At 34.8% G+C, this 15,630-nt stretch overlaps 1 protein-coding gene across 4 annotated transcripts in view; it reads right to left on the bottom strand.

The window, feature by feature from the left end:
• CDH9 (cadherin 9) overlaps nt 1–15,630 on the bottom strand; it is a 92,146-nt gene that overhangs the window by 18,553 nt on the left and 57,963 nt on the right. For all 4 annotated transcript variants that reach the window (XM_038127850.1, XM_038127852.1, XM_038127853.1 and 1 more), the window contains exons 4-5: nt 5,175–5,294; nt 2,892–3,059 (exon numbers count right to left, since the gene is read on the bottom strand). In XM_038127850.1, the coding sequence (XP_037983778.1) occupies nt 2,892–3,059; nt 5,175–5,294 (288 nt within the window). The remainder of the gene's footprint in view (nt 1–2,891; nt 3,060–5,174; nt 5,295–15,630) is intronic.

Genomic DNA, 15,630 nt, shown 5'->3' with positions numbered 1-15,630 from the left:
TTTCTATTATTTGCTACCAAGAAAATGTAAAAAAAAAAAATCCAAACACATCTGATGGCTTGATACTTTGCGCATAACATGCCAGAATCTGATGTTTCTTTTGATCTGTTTTTTCATGTAAATTCATATTACTTTACTGAGTGAAATAGTAGCATTGGAGAAATACCTTAAGAATCTGACAAAATTAACACCTAATAAAGTGTACAACCTTTATTCAAAGGATCTGAAGATGACACATATAAATTGTATTGACTTGTAGTAAAGTACAGTCAACTCTCTTTGTTGCAACAACCCTATTTCCTCTATTTATATGCCCTTTTAAGACACCTAAAGGATCCTGACCTGATCCATTTAATACAAGGAATACATCAACATTCTAAGTGCAGAATGAATTTCTGTCCCCACTTCTAAAAACTAAGTACAAAAGAGAGCTCCTGAAAATACCTTATATTTAGATAGACGTGTAGCAAAATGGAAGTTAATGCTTGATGCTAAATTGTGATTGCTGTTACAATTTCAAGGTTGTAAGTGAAAACTCAGCAGCAGCCTGTTTTTCTGTGATCCACACAGACTAAAATGTATATTGCTCCTTCAAACCAGTCTGCAAATGGGATGAAAGGTAGGATTCCTGGCAGCTAAACCATGAGTTTTAAGCCTTGAACCCTTGACAAATTCAAGGGCTTGGCAGCTGAGCCAGATCTCCAATAAGAACAGATTCAGTCATGGTATTTATTACTCCTTCTGGATAAATAACTCCCTTCAGTGCCTTTTTGTTTGAAAGCATTCCTATTTTTGTGGTGCTGTGTGAATGCTACACATTTCTGCATGTGAGATGACTATTTGGTTTAGAGTACAATAGAATTCAAAATGTGTAAGGCTTTCATTATAGTACCATTTTAATTCAGTTTAGGCCTACGTCTTCTAATTTTTCACTACTACTTTTAGGAAACAAAACAAAACAGAAAATGCTTCTTCTTCATGCAGGCTGAACAGCCACTACTTCACAGTGACATTTTACTTTCTCTAGCCCCTGTAAGAAATTCATTTTCGGGTCTCAACTGGTGTTGCTTGCAACTGCCCTTCACCCTCTACTTTGGGCAACAATTTTACTTATTGTTGCTTCACATGAGAGAAAATTGAAGACAAATGTTTTCATAAAAAGCAAACTTCCAGAACAGATAGTTTTTTGAAGGTGTACCTCTTTTCATAACTACCTAAGAAGAAATCAAATCTGCCCGATATTTCTCTTTCTTTGATTTCCTAGAAAGTATTGAAAACCACCCTGCTGAGGTGAAAGAAAACGAGAGGGAAGGATCATCAGCAGAACTGAAACTGCAGCATTAGAAGATCCCACAGCAAGCCATCTGTGGGCCACACAATGTGTTTCAGTGATGTTCAAAGTAGAATACTAGGGAGAACACTGTTTGAGGCATCAAACTGTGCAAATTTCTCTGAAAAATACCCATCCTAAAGTTTATTGAAATAATCAGACAAACTTTCATAGACTTGAGGCTTCAGTTAATTTTGAAAGAAGAACATCATGAAGAACATAGGCTAAGGGGACTGGAAACCTTAAATCATTTTGCAGTTCTATATGTTCTTCATTCTTTCTTTTATCTTATTTTATTTTATTCGACAGTGAGGCTTACAATGCAATGTCCTACCATAAATTATAGTTTAGGTTCCAGAATTCCTATTTGCCAAAATATTATAGGTTGCATCATGCTATATATTTTTAAAAAGTATCTCCTCTTGAAGTCGAACATAAAGTTCAGTTAAAAATTGATGTTTGAATTTACCATGTGAAGGTGATTCTCATCAAGTGAACTCTGATGTGAATTGAAATTATATTCATGAGGGTTGCAGTACTTCCCCTCCTCTCTCTTCTTTTAAAGAAATGTGTTATCATGGATAGAGATTAGAACAGTAATTTATAATTCCAAAGATCCATTCTTCCATGCTGTCAGAATTTTCCAATATTTTTTGTAAATCTGCACTAGGTTGAACAGTTTGTACTATTCTGGGTGTACTTATTGCCATGGTACTGAAGTGCTTTTCAAGTCCAGGAGAGCATTTTATAAAGCAACTCTCTTTGTTCAGTCCTTAGTGGATCTGTAAGGAGAGCCAGGTCTCTCATCAGTTTGAACAAGCAATTCAAATTTTATTATGTGGACACTTTTCTGGCAGGCACTGAACTGAGGCTGTAAATTTCTCCTATCTGCAGCCTATTCAACAGTTATCAGACACTGACTGTAACAACATGAGACTGGATTTAAACACTGGCCTAGGATAAAAAGATTTTTGTAGGGTATTACTCTGAGGCTTTCTGTGTTGCGCAGCTTTCTGCTATTTGCTTTTTTTTTTTCCTTGTTCAAAGATATTTTTAAAAAACGTTATTTTTTTGTGTCAGACTGGCCAAAATCATTCAAGAACTGAACACAGATTACTGGTACCTAAAGCAAATGCTTAGACTGCCAGCAGAACAAATGACCTGATCAACTCTGCCTGTGCAAGTCAGAATGTTAGAAAACCTGAGATGTATTTGGTTGCTTCAACACAAGGAACTAAAAGTGTTTCCAAGAACATATCCTTATATTTTGTAGTTAAATTCCTCTAAAGTCCCCACAGTTAGCCTAAACTATTGTTACAGTTTATATTTCTGTAAGCAGAGTAAGAATGAGAAGTTTATCATTCCAACAAATAATTTGATATTAAAAAAATGTAGACAGAGATTCCCATTTGCCTTGGGATGCTGCAAAATAAACAGAGACAGCAGTGGGTAAGAACTGCAAAAACAGTGATAAAAAAACCCCACACTTCCAGATAGCCAAAGCAAACCAGCTGATTTTTGAGATGTTCTTTGGAAAATCAAACTCTTAGGCACTCCATACTCTGGGGGAAGCGAGGTGGATTGTCGTTGACATCGGTCAGTGTGATGTTCACGGTGGTGGTCCCTGATAATCCTCCCATCTGGCCTCCCATGTCTTTAGCCTGGATGACCACTTGGTATTGCTCCCTGTTTTCTCTGCTCATGTCTGGTAAAGCAGTCTTGATTATGCCTTGAAGGAGTGAAAAAAAAGGAGAGACAGAGTGGTGAAGGAGAAGCCCCATCCACTATAGTCTCAGAGCTCTTAGACGGATTCATGTCAGATACACTGCGCAGATGATAATCCATAGCAATCACAACAAGGTATACTGCAATAAACCTTTCAATCTATAGATGTTTTAATGTGATTTTAAGAAAAAAGACAAAAAATGTAACAGATATTATTCATTGTTTTTGTTTTGCTAAATCAATTTGATTATTCTTTTAATGACAAAAATATAAATACGTTCATTGAATTAATGAAATTTTGCAGTTTCTATCCCCAGTTATTATTTAATATATTGTGTAATCTTCAGCCCTGGTGACATTCTGATATTATAGCACAAGGCTGAACTCTAACGTGCCCAGGATTCATTATTCTGGGCTGTAATAGATCATTGATTCTGATGCTCAGTGATGTCCACTGTAAGTCATCTGGGGTTACAGCTAATAAAAGAACTGGACAAGAGTCTAAAATTAGTTTTGAAAAATCTTTTTAGGGTGTCCAATTTGAAGGATTTCATAACTGTAATTTGAATGTCTCAGACACTTTTTCAGTATGCAAAAAAAATAAACATCTCAGACAAGAAAACCAAAAATTATGCTGTACACCACTTTTCATTAAAGTTCCTTTTTGACAACCAAGCAAAGCTTTTATTTTTTTTTATTTTTATTTAGAAAAGTGGTGGCTTTTGAAAGCCGGAGTGAGCAGAGCTTTCTCTTGTGAAGTGGGAAAATGTAAGCATAGTGTCCTTTTCCGTTTGGAGGATTCACAGCCTTTCCTTCTCTTTCTCAGAAGAAGTCTTTCACTATAGGCTCAGTTTGATACTACACACAAAAAAAAAAAAAAGGGGCAACCCTGGAAAATTTATACTTCTAGCAAGTGAGTGAAATAAAGAAAAAAACCTCTGCAGCTTAGTGGTTATGACATTTTGTCTGAGCCAGAATTACCAGGTTCTGATTATCATACCTAGGCTTGCTAATACATGTAACATAAAACAGCAAATTGGATTAAAATGAGAAAATAATCCCTGAACCAAAGATGAGAGGCTAGGTGTTTCCCTTACTGTCTGACTGCCTAAACACCTGCTGCCATCAGTTGTTGCCCATATGGTACTGGTCCTGTTTCCCTGCTCATGCCTGGTAATGATGTTTGAGTAGGGGACTGGAGAAAACAGAAAAAAAAAAAAAAGAGAGAGATTGAAAAGGGGGGAAATCCAAACACTTTTATCCAATGCAAAATCCCTATGCTCCCTTTTAAAATTGTAGCCTTGTCATTAATTATATTTTTCATATTATGTCTTTGCTGTATTTAGAAAAAACCCAAATTGTTTCAACAGAAAGTTAGTCATCATCTGAGCACTCTTAATGAATTAGGAACTTCAGGGATTCTGGACAGAATTGCGCTTAAATTCTCAATTAAAATACCAGAATAATTTTGATAACGTGCAAGAAAACCTAATACAATGCCTAGTCTTGCGTGCCTTAGGATCAGATATTTGGAAGAGGAGAGTTCTGGTAACATCTTTATTTTCTGAACCCTAATTTTGAGTCATAGATATCCAAAATTCACACTTCATTTTTTTAGTTTGTATTTGTCTCTTATCCAAATTCTTGCATAAGAGTGAAAAAGGCTTCAATTCATTCTTTTCAACTTAAAAACATTAATGATACTTGCTTCGGTTCCCATAACTCTTGGAATCATAATATAGCTTCAAAAAAAAAAAAACTTAAGTTAAAAATTAACTGATTAAAAATCAGTGGTCAGGGATTTATTCCAAACTTTTAGAAATAGTTAATTGCCTGTAAGATTTTTTTTACCTTATAGTATGATGTCCAGTTCCTATTTATGGTTTTTAAAGGTAAACAGATGAAATTCCCAGAAGCTGGTGTAAAATAGGCTTGTAACTAATTTTAATTTTAATTTTACACCTTTTGTTTTTTTTTAACTTTTGGCCTTTGCAGTTAACAATCATCTTCTGGAAATCTTAGTTATACCAAGAAAAGAAATTTTTCTGCATTAATATTATTTTAACAGAAAAAAATATACTTTTATTTTGATTCCAGTAAGACTGAATGGATTGCTAACCTGTATCTGGATCCACTGAGAAATATGGCTGTCCCTGGAGGATGCTGTACACCACTTTGGCACTGTTCCCGTAGTTGGCATCATCAGCGTCTGTGGCTGTCACCTGAATAACAGATGTACCTGAATGGGTATCAAGCAAAGAATCAGCAGATTTTAGGAAGGCATCTACTTCTTGTAAATCATGAACAGTTGTTGCAGTATTGAATTCAGTAAGAAATCAAACAACATCCACTGGAGCAATCCAGAGTTATCATGCTCAAGAGACAGTAAAATAAAATCCCATCTTCATGGTGACTGGACCTAAAATTATTATCACATACGATTCATGCTTCAGTTAAACAAGGTAAACATATAAGGACTGACACATCTTTGAAACCCAGTACAGCATTAGATTTTTTGGTGATGAAACAGACATGAAGTTTGTTCTCTGGCAGTAACACAACCTCATTTGAAACTATTCACCTATAGGTTTGGCTTCATTAATAAATAAACCTAAAAAAATATTAAAAAAAAAATGGTTCTGCAAGAAGAAATTCTATTTGTGGGATTTTGGTTTTTTTTCCTCTCTTGGTCGAAGTTATTGGGCAAATATAGGACATTAAATGTTAGTGATGTTTTTCACTTATTTTATGTGACAATAGTTTACCTTTGTCCTGTGATCATAAAAAAGAAAATATAGGATATACGGGATTATGAGTACTGTGAGCCAATACATTTGGTGTAGTTTATGGGTTGGAAGCAAATGAAAGCTTCTGTAAAGCCTTTCTTACAAGATATAAAAGCACAAAAGTATCCTTCACAAGCTTTTTTTTTTTTCCTTAGCACTTAGATGTCAGAATACATTTTGCTCACACAATCTAGAGCTGACAAATGTCTAGACAGATGCAGGCAGCCCAATAGCTAGAGGTGCAAAGGTGCTTGACTCCTTGCCAGGGGAAGAAGGCTGGATGAGAAGAAATTCCTTACCCTATTTTTGGCCAGGGTTTTTTTGGTTTTTTTTTTTTTTTTTTTGGAGGGGAGGGAACTTTGTTTGTTTGTGGTTTTTTTGTTTGTTTGTTTGTTTTTCATATCTCAATTTCTTTGCAAGGAACAATTCTACCAAGTACTGTTGACTAAATTGATATAATTCCTTAGTGCTCTTTTTTTATACCTTCAGTCTCTCTAGATTGAAGTTCCCTCAGATAACTTGGAGGCAAATATTTGCCTTGACTGTAAGTTTAGAAGACCCTCATTTACCTGTGATTAATGACATTGAAGTGAATCATTTGTACTGTTGCTTTTGAGCATATCCCAGGGATTAGGAAAAGTAGAGTTATCAAAACAGATTTGTGAGAGTACGTTATTATCAGGTCCTGTTAGATGCAACTATTTTTTTTCATAGTACGTAATAGAGCTTTAAAAATAATGGTTTTACCTACACAGCAATTCCCAATATTTCAGGTTATCTGAAGAGCATGTTAAGAGAGGATGAATAATTCTCTCTCTGCAACAAACCAGCACAAAAAAGTTGTGAAAATGCTTTGTCAAAAATCATCAGACTCTGAAGACCATTTTTGCCGTCAGGTATCTGGATTACTTTTTGCCTGGTTAATCAGCTAGAGGTCATCTGTGTGCCAAGTTGAGCTGTAAAGGTTATCCCAAAGAAATGAATATTTAAGGACATTTTAATCACTAGCAGTGCCCAGCAGAACTGCTCATCCAGACAAAAAAATCCAGACAGTTCTTTGGTAATCGTAAAGTTCCATTAGTCCCATCTGCTTTCAGAGAAGCAAGTTAATCTTGCTAGCCGATTAAAAAACATAATCAATAGAATAATCTGCTTATACTGTGTGACATTGTAGCATCTAGAAGGTAAGAATCAAGAATAATTTAACTGTCCATAGCCAAAAACCCGACCCAAAATGCCTTAATCAGAATAAGTTTTTTCTGTGGTCTCCTGATCTAGGCACTGTCATGGGACTGGCACAGAAGTTTGAATACGGTTATAACAACCAAATGCACATGAATGTTCTTTTTTTATTTCCCCGGTGTACTGTTTTTGTGAAGAAAAAAAATGCTGAATTTGTTTTGAGTTAGTTTTGTTTGTTCTTTTTTAGAGCAGTTATTACAGGGCTTAGGGCAGTCTTTGGGAGACTTCTGTGTTTGTCTCATTGGAATGTCTGTCTTTGTTTCCTGAGGGCTAAGTGCCATATAATTATTGCTGCTGAGGAGTATACAGAAGATGTAACTGTACAGAAAACTTTTAATGTGGTAAAAATATAGTATTACAAATCTCCCTATTTCTGTTAAACTAATAGTACAACTGTGAAAAATTATTAACAAGAGTATAGCCTCAAAAAATTCAATGTCAGCAGGCAGTTAACTCTGCCAACAGTCTGCTGTGTCAAAAAGAAGGATGATCACAAATGATAGACAGTACTTGAGCAACATTCTTTCATGAGATAAGAAAGTTCTCTTAGCTTTTTGGATCAGAAGTGACTGTGAAATAAAGGCAAAGAAATAAAGGAACTCAATATTAACTATGGCATAATTGGTAAAGAGGCAAAAATTTTTAATCAAAGAAAAATAGGCCTTATCTTTGCCCCACTTGAATAGTGGGGCAAAGTAGCCACAGTATGATCTGTTCATTCGTTTATTTACAGTCTAGATTACCTCACAAGCAGCCTCTTACCACATTTGTCAGAGGAAATCAGCTTGATTTAAAGTACAAATAGGCTGTTTGGATGAATACAGCAGGAGTGAAGGAAACAAGTACAGTCTTGGAAGAACAGGGAGTGGGGGAAGTTATTTTAGCTTACCTTTGTTTCTCGCCATCTAACTCTATTTTTATGTGGAGTAAATGAAATTAATTTTTCAAAGTCTGTTTTCGCCCTAGTGGAATTGATAAATAATCACTCACTCTTTACTTCAACCCATGAGCTTTTCTATTTTCTTTTCTCTCACAGTTTTGTTGAGGAGGGGAGTGAGAGAGCAGTTGGGTGGGCTTCTGGCAGCCAGCCATGATAAAACGTGCCACAGAGCAAATTGGTGTGAAGGATGGCACAGAAAATGTGAGAATAACTGCAATAACAGTCTAAGTAGTATAACATCGCTCTTTCGCAAAGCCAGGTCCAGTTCAACCCAAATCAACCCAGCAAGTCTAATCCATTTTAGGATGGTAAATAAATCTCAGAGTTCTCAAGAGATATGTTTTCTTTTTCCTTTTCCTTTTCCTATTTTTATTTTTATTTTCTCATTCTTTTTCTTCTCTTTATCTTGGGAATGGAAACTTAAGCACTTTGATGACATATATGTCACATGATGTATGGGTTCCTAATGTAAGGGCAGCAAAATGCACAAGGTAAACTTTTAAGGTAACCTGAGAGAAGACAAATCTAAATCTCTGTAAGGAGTACATGAGTTTGTGTATGCATAAAAATTCATGTAAGTGCATGTAAAAATGTAGAACCCAAAAAAGATCACTATTAGATTTAGAGAAAGCATCCCTTTATATCTAGGAAGTGTCAGAATTGAGTGTCACAACACAGATTACTAGAAGTCATGAAGAGTGAGCCATAAATTTGAAAAGAACCCCACAACATTTGAAATGAGAATGCTTTTATGAATTATGTTTAACATGCTTTCCATTCCTTTGTGCTCTTAAGTGTTTGAAAGAGTCCCTCTGGTATAATTAGGTCTCCCAGTATGATACCAGAGTCCATTGCAAAACTGAAGTAAATAGCTTGAGGAGGATTGTTGCAGTGCAAAAGAGGTCTTCCACTAGATGAGACAGACACATATTTTGCTATCTTTTCATGTGAAGTCATGTTGTTCAGCATGCAACTCTTTTTCCTGCTTGGCTCTTTTGGCTGACATGAGTTACAACAGTTTCTGCCAGTCAGAAGGATATATCTGCATCTACTGGAAAATTTTAATTTTACTGATAACTTGTTCTGTAACCTTCATTTTAAACAGTGTTCTCCATCTTGGGAGAAGAAAATGAGCAGATTATGTTGCTAGTAATGTGTGCTTCATATCTACCATGAATGTTGGATAAAAAAATGACAGTGATTTAAATATCATTTAGAATCAGGTCTTTTGTTTTTTGGAGGGTTTTTTTTGGTTTTTTTTTTTTTTCAAAAGGGAAATCTGTAAGTTCAAAATGCATTTTGATTCTGACAATTTTTGTAAAACTAGTATTTCAGAACAATTCAAATTTCTGATTTTAAGAAAAAATTAGAAGGCTTAGGCTTTCCTTGGCTGGTATAAAGTATTCAAAAATTTGTTTGGAAATAAAACAGTCTGAAAATGCTGAAACAGGGTGTGTTTTACATTATGAGACAGCTTCATTTCTTCTTTTTTTAAAGTCTAGTTCTGTCAAAACTGGCAATTATTGAAAAGTTCTGACTTTTACAGAGGAGTTTTGTCTGTGTATGTGCAGAAAGTCTGTTTCATTTTCAGAAATAGAGGACCAGCTGGGGTAAGTGGAGAGGCAGGAAGGACTTTATCTCCCTAAAGGAGAAGCTCTTATGTTTGCTTCCTGTTTTCAAACACAATAGCAATCTGCAGTTTGTCAAGTTTATTTACAGAGGGAAGATTTTAGGAGAGGGTTACTTTTACAAGTGGAAAGTATTTGGGTAAGCTCTGGAAAACCTCTGGAGGCAAAGTTGGGAATTTTGTATATCTAGGAGTTTAAAGAAGATGAATGGACCTGTGGTTTTCTCAGACAACATATCTCTAAGGATTATGCAGATGTAGTCTGGAGATGCCCCTGCTGAAAATATGAGTGAAATTTTAAGTGAGCTACAGAAATTTTGAGGGGTTTTAAATCGCTTTTGTCTTTGAGAGTCGGTTGTTCTCTCTGGAGCACAAGACAATGAACTAGACAAATGATGGAATAGGAGCTATGTGGTACTAATCCAATCCTAAAAAGTTTAGGGAGGCATTGGGCTCACCATCAAGTACCTCATTATCACATCAGCTGGATGACATCCCTTCTGGCTACTTCATATGTGAAGGACAGGGCTAAATAAGGTTGAGATACAACTCTTATGTTTTGATTAGAAAACAAATCTACCTAGAAAGCTGAAAGAATAGCAAACCACAAACCCGACTGTGCTCTTTTTTACATGATCACAATTTAGTGAGGTTTTCACTAGATTGGTCTTCCTTTTATGTAGAAAGGGTCAGAAGGTTGGTAGCACGAAAGATTTTGTAGAGTGAAGAAAAAGAACAAATAAAATCAGAAAAGGAGTAAGTTTCAACAGGTAAATAGATACATGATCCAAAGCAGAAGAGGAGTAAATGGGCATGATCAAGGAAAAAAAGAAAATAAAGCCAACTTAGAACAAGTATGCAACCTGCAGAGCTAGACTCAAGAGAGCAATAGCAAAAGTAGAAAGGACCTTAAAATATAGTTCGGCCATATATATTGAGAAGAAATATCTTAAAAAGACAAAAGGGAGCAGGTAAAAAGATGGCATAAAAGAGAACAGTCAATAAATAATTCATGAATTATGTTTTACCAAGTTTAACAATTTTTAATAATCTATTGCATAGTTATGAGGTGAAGCTTCATTTCACTTGAAAACATGCTGTCTTATATTCATGTATCTTGTCTCATAAAATTTTTGATTGAGAAATCAGCTGATATACTAGCTCCTGTATGTGGTTATTGTGCCCTTGGTTTTGATATCCACTGACCTCCAACCCAGGAATCACAAACTTTGCACTGCTGTGGTGTAGGTAAAAACACACTACAATTCCTGCTAAGGTGACTAAAAGTAATTTGTGAGAGACTTAAGAAAACCAAGCTCTGCTGCCCATTGTAGCCTTACTTTCCCTACTTTTTCCTCTCCATTTCAGTCCATAGCAGTAAAAGCAGATGGACCAAACCACTCATTTCAGAAATACAAGATGCTATTTTTGCACACCTTTACTTAAGAAACAGAGCTTTATATTTTGTAAACAAAATGAGGAAACAATGCTCATAATTTCTTGTGTGTGTTGCATTGGGATGGTTTGGGGTTTTGTTTACTGCATCCTTTTCTATAACAGAAAGAAACTCCATTTTAGATTGTGTTATGAGAACTTATATTAGAGCAGGAACCAAGCACTAGTGATTGTCTCACCACACAGAGAGATGTAATGTGACTAAATTGCTCTGTCTATAATCTGCCTGCATTTGTGAGTGAATAAAATACATACACCATTGTAACATAATGTCAGAAACTGAACTAGGAAAGAATGGCTAAAGCTGAGCCAAGTCTCCTGCACTCACCCTCCCGCTGTTTGATACCTTGATACAGTAACTTTAGTTTTCCTTTGGCAGTAATTGTAATTGTGAAGTGCATCAGATGCCCTGCATGAGAATTTGAAAAGCATTATTGATGCAATAACAAGTGGGTAACAGTAAAAAGAATGAGGAATAATTTGAAGGACTGGTGAGTGAACAACTCTGTGCAAGTTTATTCTTTTGTGAAGCTCCTTTTTCCCCTTCTCAACATAAAGTCACTTCTGAAACACTAATATTGGTGCAATCAAATGACAGAGATGAAACAGAGAAAAGAGAAGTCAGACTTTTTCAAGTGTTAATGCAGATCAGCTTTTACATTTCATTTTCTAATGACTAAAGAGGTACAATAAAAAATTATCTGCCATCCTTAATAAATGATCTGCAGCTTAGAAGTCTTGATTTTGTTCAATACACTGTACATCTTTACAATTAGAAAACACTTTTTTTTTTTTAAGGCAGATCAAGTGTCTACAGTCTATGTTTAAAAATATACTAAATTCCAATTAAAATACTTAATCCCAGAATTATCCTCAAAATTTCAATTCAAAATAATGGTGAAATTCACCGGTAATATGTTTCTGGAGCTGAAACTGCAGCATGTACAGAGGATTGATCCAACTAGAAGTAGTTGCTAATGAAATTGACATGTTGAAGGAGCCACAACTAATGCTGTAATATGGCCATAAATCAGCCTGATTGCTCCTAATCTGCACACAGGGGATGTGGAAATAGGCCACCTGTATGAACTGGCAGCTGCCCTCCATGACAGGTCAATCACAACAGCTCCACAACATGCTTCCTGTTTAAAGATGAGAGTGGCAATTTTCACCCTATGCCCCATCTTAATTTCTGGAATACTCCAAAAGAAAGAAGCTACATTCTGCTGCTTTTATGATTAACCATAGGAAGAGCTCACCCTGTTGATCTTATTAAGAGAAGCAGTAGTTCATAAAGGATGCAGCATGCTTACCTCTTGGTTAAAAATCCCTACTCCTAGCCAACAGTTTCAAAGAAGGCTTTAGTTTTATTTATAGGGTTTTAAGTAAGAACTTTAGAAATTGTTTGGAAGACCACAACTGCTTTTGAGAAAAGGGCAGAGCAGAAAGCATCTTAAAGCTGTACTACATGAACAAAGGAAGCTAAGAGTAGTGAAGAAATAACATTTCTATGATTAAGTCATTTTTCTATAAATAAAAAAAAAAAAAAACAAGCTTAAAAGAAACAATTTTCAAAGTTTCACTTCTGATGTACAGGTTTGTATTTTGCAAAGCAACACTAAAAGTTATGATTTTTTTTTTTTTGAGAAGGAGCAAGCTAACTTTCTGTACTTATTTTTCATTTGCTCCTTTTTGAGCTTAGTTTATGTATCTCTTTAGGAGTTTTTGATTTTCTATCTATGAAGGAGAACTAGAATCTTACTCTCATTTGCATTTTGAAATTTAGTCTCTAATACAAATTAATAGGAACCTTTACAGAGTTTGTATTTTTGCCAGATGTGCAAACAGGCTCATTTTAAAACCACATTAAAATCTCTGTTATGATCATGAGCAAGAACATAGTTTTTACTTTGACAGGCTGGCCTCATCTTTATGTTACTTGAGATCATTTTTGTCATCTGTTGGAACTCCTTTTTTGGGTAGTTATAAAGTTTTTCTCTTTAAACAATAATACAGCTGTGGAAAGCAACAATTTCCATAAAAAATGCAGTCAATGAAGTATTATGGCAGCCCTAAATTTACATTAGTTTATAATATGTGATTCATGAAAATCTATTGCTTCTGTGATGTTTAGATACTCTGGATATTGTCTGCTAAAATAACAATAAAGATATAATTTTGAGGAGAAATGGAGTCTAAAACAAAGCAAATTAATAAATTCCAGGATTATCTCCATTTTTTGCTTTTTAAAAGTACATTTTTTAGAGTACCATTTTCACATAAAAGCAAAACACTTCTAGAGCCTGCATGCATATATATAAGTAAACACAAATGTAAGTGTATATATATGTGTGTGTGTGTGGGTGTATTGGTGTAGGTATTTGTCTAGAATATTAAGTATGGCCAATCAAGAGATTTTGCTATTATTGTCTCTAGGCACTTCATTTACCTTCAAAAGTTTTCAAATGCCTTAAGTATAATGTGCCAAATGATTCAAAGGCAAAAGCGTTCTGCTAAAGACTGTTGGATTTTCACTGTGTCTGCAAATCAATTGGAAGTTCATTGGTGATTTAGTGCAACACTCCTCTCACAGTAAAAAATCATGGGGATGACCTCATTTGGACATATCTCACAGATGGACATATTCCTAGTTGAAGAAAGTTAAAGGTGCTGATTACAAATTACTTGCTTGGGAAATACTCTTAAAAATGCCTGAGCCAACTTGAAAATGCTTAAATACTGTGGTGATTAAGAATCAGTGAAAATTAATTTGACATATGCATTTAAACAGTTTGTTTATTTTCCTCAGGTAGACACACCTTCCTGATAGCCAAGGTGTCTTTTAAAATTGTAGTCATGAAATCAGTAAGTATCAGTCTTCTGGACCATGAAATATTATTTTTCAACCTTCCTCTCTCCTAAACCACATCTGTGAACTAAAAAGGTGGCTATACTTTGGGTGTGCGATAATTTCTTTTCACAACTGTCACATATTTTGACTTTATGAGGAAATAAAGCTTTCAATTTTTTTTTTTTTACTGTGTACATAGCCTAATTTATCACAGGTTATTTATCACTGGTCTTGGAATAGAATGAAGTAACTGTTATTGAGCTGGCTTTCTGGCAGGAAGCGTTGATGAGAATTTGGAGTTTATTGACACGTAAATGTAAGATATTCACACACCTACATACTTTGGGGACATTTACTTAGATTGTATTGTTCTGGTTTGGTGCAGGGGGTTGTTTGTTTTTAATCTCCAATTAGCTGTGAGCAATCTATTTTGAATATGAAGATATGAACAACTTTCATAAGGAATAAAACTGATACTTGTACAGATCTTAATCATTCTTGATCTTAATTTTACAGCATTACACATCTGTGAGATTGTAGGGGAAAAAAAAAACAACTATTGTGGACAGTGTTCTGAGGCATCTGGTAAGGTAGTACAAAATTAAGTAAATGTGAGCGTCAGGACTTCTGTCACTGTGGAAAATTTCAGATGCACATTTTGCACGATATTGAGAAAAATACATGAGAAATGCTGTAACCTGTTTGTTCTCATGCTTACTAAAAGATGAGTAACAGCAGGAAAAATATCAAGCACTTTTCAAATAAGTAGAAGTCAGACAAGAGAGTCCAGGGTAACACTTTTCTTACCTTTATTTTCCTGACTCTCTGAAGACTGTGTATGGTACAGAAAATTTCCAAAATGACTATATGACTGGTAAGAAGGAAAAATGCTGTTTTATAACAGAATTCAAGCTGAAGTATTCATTGAACGAAGAAAAGCACACATGTAGATGCCATTCCTATAATTCATCTTCTGTGTTGCTATAAACTTGAAATCAATTATCATATCTATTTTAATGATTTAATTGAAAAAATAATAATTAGATAGTATAAAAACACATGTATCTAATGTGTGTGTAATATGCAATTATGTAATATATAAGAAACATATGGATCTATATGTATATATATGTGTATATATAGGCACATTTTAAGTGAAACATTTTCTTAATAATACTGTATCCATTATGGACAGATATTGTATCATGTCTACTAAAGTGAATAGTGGACTTCTTGGGGGCAGGTAATGTTATTTTCCTTTGTTTTCTACTCTTAGGTTGCTGGAATTCTGCAGCTAAATAATTTTTAATTGAAATGGTACTAATCATCCAGATTTACATGAGGTAAAGCTTTAACAGCCCAGTAAGCCTATTAAAATTGAGAATTAGGGTGGAGTGAGACAGCTCACAAAAAGAGGCATACAGGATAAATGAACGTTTTGGAATCTAGACCTTTGTTTTGTGAGAGATCTGTTTGATAAGACTGCTATCTCTTTGGAAGACTGAAAATTATGTCAAAGCATCTTTATGTTTGTTCTCTTTGTGTTATGATTAGCTAATTTATATTATTTTGGGAAAAAAATGTGTTTTATCTTGAACCCAAATATGATCCGTTGTGTTTTATTTATATATTTTAGAGGTTCTTATAAGTTACGCAGAAATCTGGTAGGGAAAA

This window comes from Motacilla alba, chromosome 2, assembly GCF_015832195.1.
Source record: "Motacilla alba alba isolate MOTALB_02 chromosome 2, Motacilla_alba_V1.0_pri, whole genome shotgun sequence".
NCBI classification, from domain to species: domain Eukaryota; kingdom Metazoa; phylum Chordata; class Aves; order Passeriformes; family Motacillidae; genus Motacilla; species Motacilla alba.
This window is presented reverse-complemented; position numbering and strand designations above follow the sequence as displayed.